Below are 20,784 nucleotides of genomic sequence, written 5' to 3'. Positions count from 1 at the left end.
CAAAAAACACTTTAATTTTCATATAATATACATTGCATATCACCACATTGTTCAATGATTCTCAAATGACTCGTTGGATGAATCAGTCTCTCCAAATCTCTCCTTTCGGCGAGTCTACTCTGCTCTGATTGGTCAGATGGCCCTGTCTGTTGTGATTGGCCTACTCTGCTCTGATTGGTCAGATGGCCCTGTCTGTTGTAATTGGCCTACTCTGCTCTGATTGGTCAGATGGCCCTGTCTGTTGTAATTGGTCTACCGGTTACAGCGTGTGTCAGAAGCTAAACACCCATTACTGTAACTGAACTTCTGCTCCAGAGGCTTCCTCAGTTCTCAGTGATTGTACACACTGTAAAGACAGTACATCGATTTTACCATATCAATCTGAGCGTGAGTCCAATGATGAAACATTGGATGAACTAGTTATTCAACCCCAACCTCCATCGGAAGGACGACTTGAGCAGGACGTTTCTCAGTGAAACGCTACTCAGTTTGAGGTTCATTATGGGATCATCAGCATTAACAAGAGTATGTCCATCAAAAAACCAAGGTGTTTTTAAATTATTGCGGTGCACATGGGTGAACTGTATCAATAACAGCACATAGACAAGCATTAATGTGAATGACAGATGTAACATTAAAGTTTGTAACAAATCTTGCTCCATCCTTTATTTTTACTCAAAGTAGTAAGAATGACAGCCAATCTGCATTAATATACTCAGTTTTAGGTCATAGTGGCCCTCAGCTGATCAGCAGAAGTATTTCAGTAAGACAGTAATAACGTGAGTTAGCCGGTTAGTCTGAGACTTAATATGATTTGTTATTATGCACTGGAGTATTAAAAACGTCTCTTACCGTTCACTTCTACATGTGGACTCCTGAGAGAAAGAGAGAGACATTTTTCAAAATGTATTCTTAAAGCTATAATTATCTAATAAACAACGTTAAAATGGAATTGACATTTTTCTGTACTCGTATACAAGCTGAATTAATTGCATAAAATTGGGGAGAACAAGAGACTACTAAAGATGTTTCAGCCTTTCTTATCAACAACTAAGGATAAAAACAATAATCAGGAATCTAGGAAAATTTGTATTATGTGCAAACTAGTTCACAAACACACACACAAATGATAAGTAGAAATAGAATGGAATACTTACATGTTTTTGGCTCTTGTCCTTTTATTTGAAGAGTGTATGTAGACAGAGTAACTGCACCTAAACAGCTAGAACTTCAGTCTGGAGACAACTCTTCCTTCACTCAGATGTTTTTCTCCTGAGAAGCCATGGTGTATATATTCACATCTTTATCTCCACCCCAACCACAGCTCAGAGCTGAAGGGTGTGAAGAATTTCCTGAGAAATTCATGACAGAGATAGTTTAGTGTTTAACAGCTTACAGTAAATACGGCCCTAGTGCAATATTTAAAGTGTCACTTAAATGACGCTTGGTCTCATCTGTTGTAATGACGTGTAAGGAGGAGTAATGAGAAAAAATGACAGTGTAGAACAATCATAACATTTGAACTTTTGATCTTCCTCATTAACAAGAGATTAACTTCTCAACTAAATTCTCAAGTGATGAGCAGAGCTGTCAGTGACGATTCCAGAAGCATGTTTATTTAAGGTGGTGAAAGAAATATTGAGCCCCAAACACACATGTACCAAAAGAAAAAAAGTTCCCTTTAAAAAGCTACACTCAATGCTGCATAAGCTATTGCAAATGGGAATGTCTTTGACATAACCAGCTGTGAAAATAGTGTGAAAACACGTCAATGAAATTGACCCGGGAGGTATTTATAGCCTCGGCCGGTGACGTCATAGGCGCACCTGCTGCACGAGGCTATAAATAGATGAGCTTCAGCAGGAGCAAACCAGGTCTTTTTGTTTTCAGACCAACTCTGTGTTATGGTGTGTTACAAAGTCTCTGAAAAAAAATCTCTCTCTCTCTATATATATACATTCTCTCTCTCTCAATATATATATATATATATTGTATGTATATATATATATATATTGTTTGTATGTATGTATATATATATACATATATATATATATATATATATATATATATATATATATATATATATATATATATATATATATATATATATATATATATATATTGTATGTATCTATATATGTATATATATGTATATATATATATATATTGTATGTATATATATATATATATATATATATATATATATATATATATATATATATATATATATATATATATATATATTGTATGTATATATATATATATATATGTATTGTATGTATATATATATGTATATATATATATATATATATGTATATATATATATATATATATATATGTGTATATATATGTATGTGTATATATATATATATATGTATTGTATATGGTTTATATAACAATTATAAATATAAGGGGACAGGCTGGTGCTGCACTGCACACTATGGCTGTCTTCAGATGTGGACAAAGTACACAACTCCATTACTCGAGTAAAAGTACTACTGGTCAAATATTACTCCGTTACAAGTGAAAGTTGTAAAAAACTATTTTTACTTAAGTAAAAGTACAGAAGTACTTGTTTATAAAAGTACTTAAAGGTCCCGTTTTTCGTGTTTTTTTGAAGCTTTGATTGTGTTTACAGTGTGCAATATAACATGTGTTCATGTTTCGCGTGTAAAAAAACACAGTATTTTTCACACAATTTACTTATCTGTATACTGCTGTTTTCACTGTCCTCAAAACGGCTTGAAAGATTTCCCTGTTCTATGAAGTCCCTCCTTCAGAAATACGTAACGAGTTCTGATTGTGCCAGCGGTTCCCGTGTTGTGACTCGACAGCAGCTTAGGGCACGCAGAGCGCACGTTACCGGAAAGGTCACGCCTCTCACCATAACGGGGATGCATGCGTTCAATGATCTCTAAGTACAGCGTCCCTGGGAAAGCCAAACAGAGGTGACTTGACTCCGGGATGAAAATACCAGCATCTCGACGACATGGCAACAAACAAACTATACGAACGCAACCGAACGCAACACTTCCTATTCTCCACGCGGGAGCAACAAGACCACGCCCCCTTTTTCGCGCGTTCTTGTGGGCGGAGGTTAGTCGTGGGAGCAGATTTAATGTGGGAGCAGATTTACTGTCCAGACAGAGTTACAGATGGGGGGGTGGAAACTCCACCTTTTGAAAGGTGTCTTTGAAAGGTGGTGTACGACACAATGTAGATTCAGTCAACTGCCAGGTTACTTCAGTTCTGGATTTTCTGCAAGAAAAGTTGTCACCAGGCACCTGCCCCTCCACTCTCAGGGTTCATGTTGCTGCTCTTTCGGCTTGCCACACCTTGGTGGATGGGGTGCCGCTCGGGAGACATCCTCTACTCACTCGCTTCATTCGTGGGGTTAGGCAGTTGAGGCCACCTGTTAGAACCAAGATCCCTTCATGGGACTTAGCTTTAGTCCTCGAGGGTCTGGTTGAGACCCACTTTGAACCACTCGCTCCCTCGTGCCAATGTGTTAGTCGGAGGTCTAAGACATCAATCCGGTGTGCTCTTTAAGCTTCACCAAAACCGTGTCTTAGTCCGTGTTAAACTAACCTGAGCATATATCCGTACTGTTATGGTTATAACATGAAATACTGAGTTAATAACACAAAATGCGTTGCAGTAAGTTTAAAACATAACGATTTATTAACCAGGTAAGAAACATCAATCAAAAGTCAACTCAAAGAGTGAAAAGCATCAATCAATCATATACAAAAACAATAATTCAAGAATCAAGGATTCTAGAAATCTTTACCTGGTCATGAAAAACTACACACAAGCAGTGTGGGAAATCTCAATACAGACTCCCCGATTCTTGTATCACCTTCCCTTAAATACCCAGATAATTCAATAAGTCCACAAATGGTGGTGTTTGAGGTTATAATTCGATTTTGGTCCCATATTCAGGGGGGTCACAAATGGGCAATCAGGATCTGTGTTTGAATGGGTTCTAGACATCTGCAAAGGAGGGCACTTATTTACATACAGGAGGCACTTGAGTAGATGATCTGTGGGGGGTCACCTTTTGGTGAGACATAGTATTTTTATCAACTTACATAACTTCTTGGAGGTTTGCATTATGATTAGGAGAATGAGGCAATTTTACCAGACGCACTGATACGTTTCAAATGATACTAAACATGCATAGTTACACATTGTATACATTTAACGTTGCATAGATTTTGAATGAGTTTTCAGTGTGGGTGAGAGTGAGTTATACAGAGGGTGCTGTGCAGGGTGTGAATGTGTGGTGTGTGTGTCTTAGTGTGATGTGTCTCGGGTGGGGCTGTTGTGTATTTGGAGAAGTGTTCAAATGGTAATCTTTGGGAAAGTCCTTCGTTTCCGGGAAATCACAGTTTCTCTGTTCAGACTGAACGGCATCTCTTGGCCCAGACCGATCGGCACCACCTTACATTACCACAATGCAACACGATTGTGACGTCACCGCATATCACGTTTAATTTACCCCACCACAAACAACTCTATGATATTTTTATTATTTTTAAAAACATTTAAAATAACCCAAATACACCTATATACATATAGAATGCTGCATTAAACAATTTCGTAAAGGATAAAAATAAATAATAAATCAACTCCATAGTGGATTCAATGGAGCTCTTTTTACATTTTTACTCTTTTAGTTTTACATTTTGTCAAGGGCTTGTTTACATTTATACTTTTTTTATAGTCCACTACTGAATGCCAACGTTGCAAGTTAAATGAAATGTTTCTAAGTAAAATTGTTGAAAATGATTGTGATAAAGATTAGATAGATTAATCGATATAAAAATAGTCGTTAGTGGCAGCCCTAGCCAAAACCTCAAGTGACTGGCTTCTCTCCTGCATGATTATCTCTTCAGACCTTACTGTACATGAGCTCCTTCTGACCTCCTTACTGAACTCCTTCCCACAAACTGATCATAGATATTAAGTGCAAACAATAACCATAATACCATAATCAAATTACTCAATATTGAAAGTGCAAATAGAGACCAAATTTTTCTTCAAGCGTGATACAGAGCTAAGAGATCGTTACAACTATAGATTTCATATTGGGAAATATTTGCATGCCTCAGGGACCTGCTTTCAAACAGCGGTAACGTATTGAAACCACGTTTGAATGCGCACTTTATTTTTCACTTTCAATTTTGCGATCGTGTACTGAATCCTCTGCCGCGGTCCAGTCCACTAACATGAAACACACACTCGTAACAGATGCTCAATGTCTTCTCGTCACGTGATTGGTGGCAGTGCTTCTCACTATGTACGACTCGGAACAGCCCGTGTTGGATGGGCTGATGGAATTGAAGCGACTGTTATCCACCTTGAGTTAAATTGTTTTAATTTCTATAAAAAGCAAAACTAGAGTGGAGGCATAATGTAAATGTAGCGTTGGCATATTCTATCCTAACTTCACCCTCACACTCCGTCATGAGGTCATGACAATATGACACGAGACAGCTTTTTTTAAGTCTTTTTTAAGCTTTTTTTAGTTTAGTCTGTGGCACGAGATCTCGTCCCACCCCTACCTACTCCAGCGTTATTCTACTTTGAAATGTGCGTTCCGTGTCGGGAAGTCTGTTTTTGTTTTGGTCTGTGCGAAACAAGCCGGCAGTTTACCCAATAGTATTTCGATACCACAGGTTGCCAATGAACGAGAGCATAAAACGCGGATAAATCAACTCATTGGCTTACAGTGTTGCTTTCATTGTCATTTGCACTCGCTCTTGTTGCGTGTCCTCAAGCTGGCAACCTGCGTGAGCATCGAGTCTGAGGAGGAGGGCGCAGGGGAAATAGCATTTACATTTATTCATTTAGCAGACGCTTTTATCAAAAGCGACTTACAACTGAGGAATACAGGAAGCAATCCGTCATGAAGAGGCGGAAAAAAAACCTAAAGTGCCTGAAATACTACATTTTGGACATTACCCAGAGCAGCTAGAATAGGGAGGAAATAGAGGAGTTTTATTTTTTTTATTTTTTGTTAAGATGAGGTTAAGTGCTCGTGGAAGAGATGAGTTTTCAGCTGTCTTTTGAATGTTGTCAGTGATTCTGTATTCCGGATGGAGGTGGGAAGATCATTCCACCAGCAAGGAACGGTGAATGAAAATGTTCTGGAAAGGGATTTCATGCCTCTCTGTGATGGTACCACGAGCCGTCACTCCTTAGCTGAACGGAGGGTTCTGGTGAGAGTGTAGACTCGTAGGAGCGAGTTGAAGTATGCGGGTGCTGAGTTTGTGATGGATCTGTAAGCAAGCTTCAATGCCTTGAACTTGATGCGAGCAGCAAGTGGTAGCCAGGTCAGAGAGATTAAGAGAGGTGTGACATGGGCCCTTTTGGGTTCAGTGAAGACAAGAAGACGTGCCGGATCATTTGAAGTGTTTTGATTGCACACGATGGAAGTCCAGCCAGAAACGCATTGCAGTAGCCAAGCCTAAAAATGACCAGGGCCTGGATGAGAAGCTGTGTTGCGTGCTCTGTTAGGAACGGTCTGATCTTCCTGATGTTGTGTAGCGCAAACCTGCATGACTGAGCTGTCTTTAAAATGTGGTCTTTGAAGGACAACTGATCATCAAAGGTTACACCAAGATTTCTGACCGACCTTGAAGGGGAAATCAAGGATGTACCTAGCTGAATGGTGAAGTCGTGTTGTAGAGTCAGATTGGCAGGGAAGACGAGAAGCTCAGTTTTTGCCAGGTTGAGCTGCAGGTGATGTTTTTTCATCCACGCCGAGATGACGACCGCCAGACAGCCAGAGATTCGTGCTGATACTGTGGGATCATCTGGTTGAGCTGTGTGTCATCAGCATAGCAATGGTAGGAGAAACCATGTGCCTGTAGGATGGGTCCCAGTGATGTAGTGTAAATGGAGAAGAGGAGAGGTCCAAGTACTGAGCCCTGAGGAACCCCCGTGGTTCCTCTCCAATATTTTGAATTTGGACTGCAGTACCCATTTCAATCCTACACACCACACCTTTAACTTATCTTGATGAGTTAAAGCAATATAAAAAGATTTGTTGTCATAACTTATTAATCATATAATTTTTACAGGCACGATCAACTCTGGTTAGTATTTTTTTATTATTTTTAAAAGCCCATTACTGAATGACAAGTTGTTTTTCATCTGTTAGTTTAGACCCCTATGTGGTCTGTGGAAATATATATGAACAAGTAATTTTCTTAAAATATACAAAACCAGTTTCAGATTTCAAAATGTATTTCTGATAGCATTAATATATATTGTCTCTCTGAGGTTCATGGGGCCTTAAGACATTAAAACATCCATTCATTTGGTATAAACATTTCAAAAGTATTTTAAAAACATGTGATGTGTTGTGGTTTAATGTTATATAATTAATAATAGTCTAAAAAGTTATTTTAAAGTGCGTAAAGCTAGTAACCTAATGCATCAGGAATGTTTAAGTCAGAAGTCATTGTATCAACCAATCACGAACATTGTAATTGTCATTCCACCAGTTGTTCATCACCTAAAGTGGAAAAAGTAATGAAGATGGAATGTGCAGCAAACACCTTCAGTGAATGATTCAGCTGTGTGGAAAAATTGCTCATGACTTACTAGGGAATAAAACAAAATAATGATTTAACTGGAAGCACTAAATCACCACCATTTATGTATAATTACATACTGATAGTTCACATAGCTTTTTGAGTCATAACTGTAATTGTATGGACAGATGTTATGATGTAAAGATATTATAGCAATTAAAGAGAACATACACAGAGCATATCAAGCATAACATTATGACCACATAATATTGTGTTGGTCCCCCTTTCGCTGCAAAACAGCCCTGACCCGTCGAGGCATGGACTCCACTAGACCCCTGAAGGTGTGCTGTGGTATCTGGCACCACGATGTTAGCAGCAGATCGTTTAAGTTCTGTAAGTTGTGAGGTGGGGCCTCCATGTATTGGACTTGTTTGTTCAGCACATCCCACAGATGCTCGATTGGATTGAGATCTGGGGAATTTGGAGGCCAAGTCAACACCTCAAACTCGTGGTCCTCAAACCATTCCTGAACCATTTTAGCTTTGTGTCTGGGCGCATTATCCTGCTGAAAGAGCCACAGCCACCAGGGAATACCGTTTCCATGAAAGGGTGTACATGGTCTGTAACAATGCTTAGGCAGGTGGTACGTGTCAAAGTAACATCCACATGGATGGCAGGACCCAAGGTTTCCCAGCAGAACATTGCCCAAAGCATCACTGCCTCCGCCGGCTTGCCTTCGTCCCATAGCGCATCCTGGAGCCCCAGGTAAGCGACGCACACACACTCAGCCATCCACGTGATGTAAAAGAGAACGTGATTCATCAGACCAGGTCACCTTCTTCCATTGCTCCGTGGTCCAGTTCTGATGCTCACGTGCCCACTGTTGGCACTTTCGGTGGTTCTAACACATCAATTTTGAGGACAAAATGTTTACTTGCTGCCTACTATATCCCAGCCACTAGTGGTGCCGTGATGAAGATCAGTTTAATTCACTTAACCTGTCAGTAGTCATAATGTTATATGTATATGCTACTAAACAAGATTCTTACATACATATGAAGAAAATATGAGTCAAGCTTGTCAATGAAAAGTTACTATGATGCTAAAATGGTTGCCAGGGCATTGCTGTGGTTGCTCAAGTTTTTTACCTATGGTCCACCATGTATATGTCTTATATGGTATAACTCATGTCTGTCTGTAGCATATAAAGGCCCAGTTTTACAAACAGGGCTTGGATTAAGCCAGGATTAGTTCAATTACGGTCAGGGTTAGTGCATCTTGAGCCAAAACAATGGCACTGACATCTTTTAAAATATGTCAGTGCAAGTTACTTTCAGTTAAAACAGCTCAAACATACATTTTAGTCTTTGACTAGATTGTTTGTGAACCCGGGGGAAACCGAATAAATCATAGTCTTAGCAGGAACCACCAATGACATATTGAGGACGCCCCTCTTTGCAAAATTAAAAAAGCTTTTAGGCTACTCAAATGACTGTCTTCGCCTCATGAGAGTGTACATTATTTTGAATATTAAAAAAAATATATACAATGAAATTCTTTAGGGATTTTTTTAGGCCAAGCTGAGATTTTGTTGTGCTTGAAAGGTACAGAGTTAGTTTATTTTAGTGTTAGTATGCTATGCTGTCACTTTAAGAGATTATTCCCACATGCTGCCCACTGTGTCTCTTAGTTCGTGGGCTGTGGTGCTGAGGAGAGGTAAGTGTCCCTTAGAACCAACCAAGCTAAATAATAAGATTAATAATAGTAAATGTAACGTTTGAACCAATTTTCTTTGTCTGAGTTCATTTTAGCTCCGGGGTAGAGAGAAAAAAAAATATTTTTGAAGAGCTATGGGAATCAGCAAGCTTTTCTACACGGTGCACATTACTGCTATGTGATGGTTGAAATATTATTTAGTCATTTAGATCTTTTTTTACCTCAATACTGTAATCAGGACTATAAATAAATGTTATATCAGTTTATATCATGCCTTAAAGTGTTTTTGTTTTATTTATTTTTCAAATTTCCCATCAGTGCTCCACACTCCAGTTCAGTTGGTGGCAGTAATGCACCGAAAGCTGGTCTGCCAACCACCAATAAATTAAGAAGTAGAAGATGAAGTGCATGTCAGAGCACAAGTCCAAGGAATTGTCTGTATACCTCAGAGACAGGATTGTATCGAGGCACAGATCTGGGGAAGGGTACAGAAAAATGTCTGTAGCATGGAAGGTCCCAAAGAGCACAGTGGCCTCCATCATCCGTTAATGGATGAAGTTTGGAACCACCAGGACTCTTCCTAGAGCTGGCCGTCCGGCCAAATTGAGCGAACAGGGGAGAAGGGCCTTAGTCAGGGAGGTGAGCAAGTACCAGATGGTCACTCTGACAAAGCTCCAGTGCAGAAGAACAACCCTCTCTGCAGCACTTCACCAATCAGACCTGTATGGTAGAGTGGCCAGACAGAAGCCACTAGTCAGTTTGCCAAAAGGCACCTGAATGACTTTCAGACCATAAGAAATAAAATTGTCTGGTCTGATGAAACAGAAATTGAACTCTTTGGCCTGAATGGCAAGCGTCATATCTGGAGGAAACCAGGCACCACTCATCACCTGGCCAATACATCCCTACAGTGAAGCGGTGGTGGCAGTATCATGCTGTGGGGGTGTTTTTCAGCGGCTTGAACTGGGCAAGCAATGTACAGAGATATCCTTGATGAAAACCTGCTCCAGAGAACTCTGTACCTCAGACTGGGGCGAAAGTTCATCTTCCAACAGGACAACTTGAACCCAGATTGAACATCTCTGGAGAGATCTGAAAATGGCTGTGCACCGACGTTCCCCATCCAACCTGATGGAGCTTGAGAGGTCCAGCAAAGAAGAATGGGATAAACTGCCCAAAAATGGATGTGCCAAGCTTGTAGCATCATACTCAAAAAGATTCGAGGCTGTAATTGGTGCCAAAGGTGCTTCAACAAAGTATTGAGCAAAGGCTCTGAATACTTATGTACATGTGATTTTTTTTCGTTTTTTATTTTTAATAAATTTGCAAAGATTTCAAACTTCTTTCACGTCGTCATTATGGTGTAGTGTTTGTTGAATTTTGTGAAAAATAATGAATTGAATCAACTTTGGAATAAGGCTGTAACATAAAATGTGGAAAAAGTGAAGCGCTGTGAATACTTTTCACATGCACTGTATACTAGGTCTCCTTTAAAACACTCGCCATTATTTGAGGGAAGAAAATAATGCACACATATAATTACACATCATAACTGAAATTTATTACATTGGTTATAAATTGATACACATATTCTTATACAATATAAAGTAACATTAATAATATATTAATCATATAACATATTAATAATCTGGCTTATGATAAAATGTGCCATTCAAGTAAATTAAATGCAGAATATGTTTTGGTTACTTTTATTGTAAACCATAAATTAACTTTAGGTCCCTTAAAGTACTTTAACAGAATGTATGAAACACAAAATACAATATCATACATAAACAGCCATATGATCCCAGAGTTACATGCACTCTCGCATATTTACACAAACCATCTCTGTTTAACCATGAATCGTTTCACTAACAACAACGTTGGCGAATCCATGCACCTGAGTGAGCTGAGGACAATCAAGAGATGCCAGAAGTTTATGTGGCCCATGATACTTGGGAATGAAGGTCTCCGTCAGGCTCACTGTGGTCAGACTTGCAATGTCACTGAGAGACAGAGAGAGAAAATGATTATGTGCATATTTCATTTGTATTCATTTTACATTGTGCTCCTCTGCTCTGTCAACTGTAATTTATTTCAAGCAGTGAAAATTGATGTAATACTCTTGCGTCTTACCCATAGTTAATTGTCCTGACACACTGCAATCCCAGTCCTTCAAAATGGAAAACTACATTCTTCAGCACACAGGGCAGTGGGTTCTGGAATTTGATTTTGAATGTCATCTCTTTGCCCACTACACCACCACATACAGGCTGAAAAAGAAAGGTTTACAAAAGATTATCAGGCAAATGTTGGTGCCACAAAAAAGTTGCAAAACATCTAGTTTGAACACAAACACTGGCAGATCAATCCTCTATATATAAAGAGTTCATAATAAAGAAATCTCACAATGATGATGAGATCTGGTGTGCGCAATCTGAAGTTGAACTGGGTGGCCAGTATCTGTGTCGTCTCTGAGACCCGTCCAGAGAGTGTAAGCATCAACGCTGCTTGATCAACCAGTTGGTCCTTATAGTCCTCATACCGCAAGGTCCACTCCAGAATCTGGACTGCAGAGGAAAACAAGAAAAACAGTGAGTGAATACTAATGCTTTCATAACAAATCTTCATTTGAAACGAATAATCATTCTCATAATTATGTTTTTCTTCACAGCTGATATACTGTATGAGAAGTCTAAGATGAATTTGTTAGGACTGGTTTATTTGCACCAAAGTAATACAATACTAGAAAAGGTAAGTTTTTCAAGACAAAAAAAAAAAAAAAATATCTAAATGTGCATTTTAAGTCAGAACAGCCTGAAGAACTGTGGCAAGTTTGGTGAATATTGCTTGGAACAAGTCTGTCATCAAATAGTACAATCTTTCAAACTGATTTCAAGCTTCTATCATCTCTCACCCTCATAAGACTTGAGCTCAATAAGTGTCTGGTCCTTTTTCACTAAGGCCTTGTGGGCTCCGGTGTAGTGCATGGCTGCCACCTGGCTGTAAAGAGTGAAACTACGAGGAGACATGCACTTGTTCTTCAGAATGATGGAAAGCACAGCATCCTGACCAACACATGGTCCATCACCCTGCATGTTGACTTCAATGATCACATCCTCACTGTAGGACAATGAGTGTACAGACCGTTTGGAGCCATGGTGACAGGCTGTTTCTTCAGCCATTCGTGCCCCATCTGAACCTTATGAATGGGATAAAATAATATATGATTAGTCAAGTTGTCACCTTCATTTATATAACGCTTTTTACAATGCAGATGGTTTCAAAGCAGCTTTACAGTGATAATAGGAAATTGATGCATCAAGGATTGTTTTGGCTGTACAGCAGCTCGAGAAAAAGTAATTGTCCTGCTTAAGTACGTTTTTGATTGATTCATTTCCGTTGTAAAAATCATTAGTTATTAACTTGCACCATTTTCAACTGAAAACAGAAAACTTGAATGCGTTCTGGCTGTTCATTAACACAACAATTTTGGTAGCCTGAGGAACGCAAATTTTGAAATAGGTTTTAAAGTGCAAGTTGTGAAAGTGATACCATTTTCATCTCAGACAAACTTCAAAAACGTGAATCTGTGAAAACGGTGAAGGCATGCACATGCGTATTACGTGTTTAGTCTATAGACACGTACGTTTGATATTCTTGGTATTACCAACTGGCCAGAATTTTTAGATTGCAATAGATGTGAAGGACTATAATGTGTTTAGAGCTCGCTCAAGTACTGGGGAGCTAAACCATTTAATGTTTTGTAAGTAATTACCAGGATTTTAAAATGTATACAATGTTTAATAGGGAGCTAATGCAGTGCTGACGGAACCTGGCTGATATGGTCATACCAGAGTTCTAGTAAGAACTCTAGCTGCTGTGTTTTGGACCAGCTGGAGTTTGTTTATTAAGCGAGCAGTGCAACCACCCAGTAGAGCATTACAATAATATATTAACTAACTTGGTAACACTTTACAATAAGGTTTCATTAGTTAACATTAGTTAACTATATGAGTTAACATGTACTAATAATGAATTGCACTTAAAAAGCATTTATTTATCTTTGTTAATGTTAATTTCAACATTTACTAATACATTATTAAAATCTTGCTAACATTAGTTAATGCACTGTGAACTAACATGAACAAAGCATGAACAACTGGATTTGAATTAACTAACGTTAACAAAGATGAACAAATACAGTAACTAATGTACTGCTCATGGTTAGTTCATGTTAGTTAATACATTAACTAATGTTAACTAATGAAACCTTATTATAAAGTGTTACCACTAACTTTTCTGCATTTTTCATATGAACTAACTTTTCCACATTTGTCATATGTTTTTAATATTCATAACAATAGTAGAAAACTAGCTAACCTGAAATTATCTTTGTTCAACATGGTCTATAATAATGTAATGAAATGCTTGTTTTTATATTTTGTCAGATTAAATGGCTACGTTTGATATATATATATATATATTGTCTGTGGAAGGTGTAGGACCATAAAATGTTCGTCCAATCATTGTATTCGGTCCGAATGACATGATACAATGTCCTACCTGCCTGTAATTGGGATGGAAGAGATGGAAACCTGTGATGTTATACTCGAAGCAGTTTGTGACTTTATGCGTTCCATTGGCAACACTATCAACTCCAAAATGATTCTGCAGCCGTCAGGTGGTACAGGTCAGTGCTCTTCAAGTCGTTTATGTTAATTAATATAGTAATGTTATGTGCTTTGAGACATGATGTCTCTTGTGGTGATGCTTTTGTTTGCTCCAACCAAGGAGATGTGGCTTTGGAGAACACTCTGAAGGGAGGGTGGGATCTTATGCTTTCAAAGTTAGCTCGCTAGTGCTAGCCTCTCTAAAAAAATGCCTACCCTACCTTTAAGGTCCTTTATATAAGAGCTGTGACAGCTACAGCTCAGACTGAAGTGATGGGTTTCTGTGATGTAAATGTGTAGGTTTTCACCTTCTGGGTGTTTGTAGAGGTGTGTGATATCTACGCGTTGATCTGAGCCAACAGCTTTTGTGCTGATGCAGTGACCTACTGCGCTCTTGTCAACCCGAATCACAGACAACTTTTCATTAGCTTTACACTGCCAGTAAACTTTATCACTGTTCACCTACAACACAAAGAGCAAAACATTCAGTACACCAGGTTTGTGCATCTGCATTCAATTTCAGTTCCTAACTGAAGCAAGGTGCAGAATTGTAATTTGAATTCTTAATGTCATTTAATCCATAAAATTTTTCAATATTAACCAAAATCATGTTATCATGACACAGCATATGACATATTTCCTGAAATATCACATGACATTAATAATCATTGTTTAAATGCTACCTAAAGAAATTTGGGTAACACTTTAGAATAATGGTCATTAGTTAAAATTAGTTAATGTATTAACATGAACTAACCATGAGCAGTACATTTGTTACTGTATTTGTTCATCTTTGTTAACGTTAGTTAATTAAAATCCAGTTGTTCATGCTTTGTTCATGTTAGTTCACAGCGCATTAACTAATGTTAGCAAGATTTTAATAATGTATTAGTAAATGTTGAAATTAACATTAACAAAGATAAATAAATGCTTTATAGGTGCAGTTCATTATTAGTTCATGTTAACTAATGCAGTTAACTAATGTTAACTAATGACCCTTATTCTAAAGTGTTACCGAAATTTGTACTTGTATGTTTACATGTGAACATATTTCATGCGACATCAAACCCTGTATGATGGAAGGTTTGAGGTAAAGCATTAACATACTCCAGCAAAAAGGAAGGGTGCATCATGCTGAACCTGTCCACTGCGGATGGCAGCAACAGAGGTTGGGCCACAGCGGGAGACGCCCTGACTGGTCAGCTGAGGAGTGGAATCAACCACCTGCCAACCTCCAAAACCAGATGGCAGGTCTGAACGAGCCATCCAGGCCTCATTCCACACGTGGAAGTTCCTACATAGAGAGACAAGTAGCCGTCACTGGGGTGGGACCCTTAAGGGTACATTTTTGTACCTCTCAGTCAGCGGTAGGCAAGTTCGGTCCTAGAGAGCCGATGTCCTGCAGAGTTTAGCTCCAACCCTACTAAGCCACCACAGTATAAAACTCATGACTCCCAGCATGCATTGCAGCATTAAGTATGTCACCATTGTTGAGATTCATATGCTGATTCTTGATATCTGTGTGCGTCTAAACTTTTTCTCCCTAGAATGTATTTACAAACCAAAATTCATAATGTCTGATCTGTGGCAAGAAAGTATTGTTGGTGAATATTATTTATTAATATTTTTTAGTCAGTGATGAGTTTAGTCAAACATTTTCCTTCATGACAATTTTTGTTTATGGCTTCTTTTGATTTGAACAGATTATGTGTTTTGTTAACACTCTCTAGAAAACCAGAAACTCACATATAAAACCAAGAGTCAAACTGGCCAACTAAATGAATATCAATAAAACATCAACATCTAAACCTCTGTTAATTCTCAATAAGAGCTTATATAGATGTCTTTCAAGGTTGGAGCCAAACTCTGCAGGACAGCGACTCTGCTCTAAGTAGAGGAAAACAATGGTATAACTGTACCCTAAGGACCAATGGTGTACCTTTAAAGGTACAGTTATAGGTTTTGTTCCCCAAGGAACAAAATTGTACCTCTACTGTAAAAAAAAATTCTGAGAGTGCACCATGTGATCTTACCAGACCGAATAACGGTTTAGATGTTCGACTGGCTCAAATTTCTCATCTAAATAAACATCAGTTGTCAATGAAACATCAGTGTCATGAGCAGAATTGAAGTTTGAGACCGGACGAGTGGGAATGCCCAAACATCTCAAAACTGAGGATGGAGAGATTGAGACAAGAACGAATTAATGCAATGCACATAACCACATCAATTCTCCCAGTCACGTTATTGTTCGCTTGTCTGACAACTTACTTGTGTTGGTGACTCCAGCAAAGACCCAACACTGTCCATATTTGATTGTTTTTCCTCCACTTTTGTGGTATTGTTTCAGGATGGCACTGCTGCCACACCAGGCTGTAGGGGAAATTCCATCTGTGTAGGTATTTGACCAACTACCCATCAACACACCACTGTCGTCATTGGCATTAATCTGTCACAATGATGAAATATCAATGTTATATTGTCATCTGATCTTTTACCTAAAGATCATTGTTCTCATTGTCTAATCAGGTTGTTATTCAAGACCCAAAAACCTAGTTTGAAAATGGCTGGAAAACTCACTATTGCAGACACCACTCTGGCCACGTTAACAGGGTCGCCCCATCCTGAGCAGGGACCACCACTCTTCTCCAACACAAAGAAACACGCCGCCAAGACTCCTTCATCAAACTAAGAATAATTGATCACAGAACAAGTAAGTAAGAAATGTTTGCATGCACTTTTATGTGAATATGAATAAACGTTTGGCTCTTACTTGACTAAAGTTCCATGTCCTGCAGCCGATCTGCTGTTTAGTTCCATAGTAGATTCTGCCCATGTCATTCAGCACATACTCAACTCTCTCCACCTCTTCGTGTAGGTACACACAGTCGTCTGATAAAGAGACATTCTTATATATTTAACATAGTTTTTCCTCAAGCACTAAAATGAAAAGAGAATGCAATATCATGTGCACGTACCTTTACACCAAGGGTTGAACAGCATGTAAATGTCATTTTCAGGAACACATGGCAAAGTGGCCTTTCCTGCTGGGCTGTTGGTTATGACAGTGAGTTTGTATCGTCCAATGGAAGCTTTTGACTGAGAGTAAACACACAGCTTGATTCGGTTTTGCATTTGTTCAACAATCCTGGCTTCCCAGCAGTCTTTCTGGAATTCCTTCACTAATGGAACAATCGTGAGTGCCTCGGTCCATGTTGATGGGATGTTGCCTATAAAACACACGACACAAGAAGAGGAAATGATGGTGAGGATATATCCATATATATCCACATTTTACAGTGGGCTAAAAGATCAGAAAATACATTGAACATGTGTTTTTGTGGGAAAGAACTGTACAGAGGATAAGGTGTTTTTGCTGCCATTGAAGTTCAAGATGCTTTGGAGCATTTCGACTCATACTGGGGAACATAATCAACAAGTTGGCGAAACTAGTGGTCTCAGACATTTGTCTTCTAAATGTAATATATAGTTAGTCATTTTCTTTAGGGTGTCAGAATGCATCTTACTGGGTATCAAGATGGCATCTAACTAAAAAGGCATTAACTGACATAGTCTCAGCTCCAGGTGAAGTTGGTCACAGTTTTGATTAAAGGGTCGGGACAGCTCAATCCACATCTCAAAACATTGTCCCCTACGGATGATGAGGTGATCGCTTAGATAACGATCCGTGTGATGCTCTCGTCGATTTTGTCCTGTCCTGGATTTGATGAGGTCAACAGAACACACCTGCAATGGCAGATCTGAGAAATAGAAAATAGTTAATAAGCTGAGTATTCATGCTGCATATAATTGTCTGATGTAGAAGTTATGCTTGTGGTGCTCTTCACATGTTTTTTTTATTTTTATTTCAATGAAATGAATGTACTATATTTTAGTTCGATACTGTTTTTATTTCATATTTTGTACTTTTTGTGGATTTTTATGGTATTAAAGGGTTAGTTCACCCAAAAATGAAAATTCTGTCATTAATTACTCACCCTCATGTCGTTGGACACCCGTAAGACCTCCGTTCATATTCGGAACACAAATGAAGATATTTTAGTTGAAAGCTGATGGCTGAGAAAGGCTTCACACAGGCCTCCATTGGCATTCAGTACATTGACACTTCCAAGATCCATGAAAGGCACTTAAAACGTCGTTACAAAGTCTATCTCACCACAGTGGCTCTACAATAATCATACAATGCGACGACAATAGTTTTTGTGCGCAAAAAAAAATCAAAATAACACCTTTATCCAACTTGTTCTCGACTTCCGTGTGCGCCTCCACGACGCATGCGCGAGAATATGACGCAGATCCGGCGTTCGGACATATGACCCAGAAGCGATTTGTTTACGAGCAGAGGAAGACGCGCGTGTCTAAGCTGTTGGATTCTACATTGATCGTGCTTTAGGTCTCGGCGTAGTGCTCAAAATGGAGCTTAAGTGTGTATTTCATCGATTCCCGAACACCGGCGCTACGTCATATTCTCGCGCATGCGTCGTGGAGGCGCACACGGAAGACAAGAACAAGTTGGATAAAGGTGTTATTTTGATTTTTTTTTGCGCACAAAAACTATTGTCGTCGCATTGTATGATTATTGTAGAGCCACTGTGGTGAGATAGACTTTGTAACGACGTTTTAAGTGCCTTTCATGGATCTTGGAAGTGTCAATGTACTGAATGCCAATGGAGGCCTGTGTGAAGCCTTTCTCAGCCATCAGCTTTCAACTAAAATATCTTCATTTGTGTTCCGAATATGAACGGAGGTCTTACGGGTGTCCAACGACATGAGGGTGAGTAATTAATGACAGAATTTTCATTTTTGGGTGAACTAACCCTTTAAGTTATATTTATGCTGCAATTATAATTCATTAATTCACTTTTTGAGCATAGACCTGAAAATGAAACGTCCAACTTAAATCTTCATAAATCTTGAATCCTTTAGATCAGGGGTTTTCAAGCTGAGGTCCGGGGACCCCTAGGGGTCCTCCAGAAGGTTCTACGGGGTCCCCAGAAAAGACAAATAAAAAATAGATAAAGTCTACTGAACATTCTAACCGTTTCATTTCTAAATGTTTCTCTCCTTTCTTGCCATATACATACTGTCACAATTCACCAGTGTGAGTGCCCGTGATTACCCGTGATGCCACTCCTTCATACTACATTACCCATAATCCTTTGCCCGGACTCATCATCACTCATTGTTTGCACCTGTGTCTCATTACCTCATTACATCTGCCTATAAATACCATGTTCACTGTGTCACTTACGGCGAAGTCTTGTTTTGTTCACACTGCATTTCTGAGCGTTTTCCCTGGTTTCTTGTCTCTTGTTTTTGGATTTCTTGCCTGTTCCGTGGATTACCCGTTTGCGTGTCTCTCCTGTCTTGTTTGTCTGGTTGGACCGATTACCTGTTATGACCTCTTGCCTGTTTGTTGACTACGAGTGTGGATTACCCTTTCAATAAAGCTACATTTGGATCCTCAACCTTTGTCTCTCGGAGCAGTTTGTTACACATCTTCAGGTTTATACCTCCAACATTAAGTATAGCCAATTTAAGTTTGGAAACAATTTGTTGTATTTATAATGTGACACTTGCTATTTATCTAACAGTTTAAAAAGAAAATCCTACATAAAAATATATAGATGGATTCTAGGGAGAGGGTCGATTAGAAATAGAAAGAAACTTGTTTCTTACCATTTAAATGAAAACCAAGTTTCGTACCATTCCAATGATGTCAAATATGACCGAAGAGCACCAGAAGGTTAAACACATCTTACATCATTCATTACTCTCCAAGGACCTCTTACCATTCACCACAGGCTCCACATGTGTCCATGAGTCTCTGCAATAATCCGTAATTCTTGTGTTGACATGCTCCTTGTCATCAGATTTTTGACATGATTTGAGGTGATTGCAACAGAAATGCTCACAAACGGATGGGCTGTCCGCCTCGCTGCACGCCTCTGTACACTTTTCTGACTCCAATATAATGGCTTTGAATGACCTTTTACAAGAATACATCATTAGTTTATCATCAGTGATTGAACAAAAACCAAACTCACATAAAGAACCATTCGAAAGAAGGTTGTTGAGGTCTGTTGAGATTGGCCTTTCAACGCTCAAGTTCTTTAACCCTCGAACGGATTTTAGCAGCAAAACACTAAATAAGGATCCGCATCTTTTTTGTTAATCTTGCCAGAACATATTTATTGCCTTTAGCTTTATCAATTCGGTCACTTTGACATAGGCTAAACAGATAAATGCACAGATTACCTCTTCACATAACCAGAGAAAAACATATAATCTCTGCTAAAGGTGTTCCTGGGCTCTAACAAAATCTTTAAAATCGATTAATTTCTGGCGCAAAATAAAATCAGATCACAATCACATAAAACAATATTTGAGTTCATTACTTACATGGTTGCAGTTCTGAACGTGTTTGAAGAGTGGGTTATCTGAAAGAGTCAATAAAGCAAATCTCAATGGATCTCTTCTTTCGTCCAACTGTTTCTCTCCAGATCAGCCCAGTGTATATATATATATTAACATCTCCATCTCCACCCCATCCACAGCTCAGAGCTGAAGAGTGTGAAGAATTTCCCGTCTGATGAGAGAGAGTTTAGTGTTTAGGATGAGTCTCACAAGTTAATTGTGACAGCTTATTTAAATACTGCATCAGCGCAACTTTTCATTGCGAAACCATCCAGGTATTAAAGATGGAATGTGTTGCAAATGGCTCCAGTGAATGATTTAAGCCTCTGAAGAAAGAAAAGGCATTCATCTACATGGCCAACAGGATGTTTTATTGACACAGTAATTATTTGCCTAGACACACCAAATCCCAC

General features: G+C 38.8%; 1 protein-coding gene across 1 annotated transcript in view; it reads right to left on the bottom strand.

Moving 5' to 3' along the window:
- Window positions 1–19,960, bottom strand: part of tgm1l5 (transglutaminase 1 like 5) — a gene marked incomplete at both ends in the record, with an annotated part of 33,905 nt that extends 13,945 nt beyond the window's left edge. Inside the window, 14 exons of the mRNA XM_079802007.1 lie at window positions 6,666–6,830; window positions 11,118–11,266; window positions 11,397–11,533; window positions 11,670–11,830; window positions 12,178–12,462; window positions 14,155–14,395; window positions 15,041–15,227; window positions 15,967–16,105; window positions 16,205–16,382; window positions 16,514–16,621; window positions 16,707–16,825; window positions 16,912–17,163; window positions 17,503–17,694; window positions 19,747–19,960. Coding sequence (XP_079658133.1) covers window positions 6,666–6,830; window positions 11,118–11,266; window positions 11,397–11,533; window positions 11,670–11,830; window positions 12,178–12,462; window positions 14,155–14,395; window positions 15,041–15,227; window positions 15,967–16,105; window positions 16,205–16,382; window positions 16,514–16,621; window positions 16,707–16,825; window positions 16,912–17,163; window positions 17,503–17,694; window positions 19,747–19,960 — 2,527 coding nt within the window. The remainder of the gene's footprint in view (window positions 1–6,665; window positions 6,831–11,117; window positions 11,267–11,396; window positions 11,534–11,669; window positions 11,831–12,177; window positions 12,463–14,154; window positions 14,396–15,040; window positions 15,228–15,966; window positions 16,106–16,204; window positions 16,383–16,513; window positions 16,622–16,706; window positions 16,826–16,911; window positions 17,164–17,502; window positions 17,695–19,746) is intronic.
- Between the last annotated feature and the right edge of the window lie 824 nt (window positions 19,961–20,784).

Source organism: Gobio gobio (genome assembly GCF_949357685.1).
Source record: "Gobio gobio genome assembly, chromosome: 21".
Taxonomy (NCBI): Eukaryota; Metazoa; Chordata; class Actinopteri; order Cypriniformes; family Gobionidae; genus Gobio; species Gobio gobio.
This window is presented reverse-complemented; position numbering and strand designations above follow the sequence as displayed.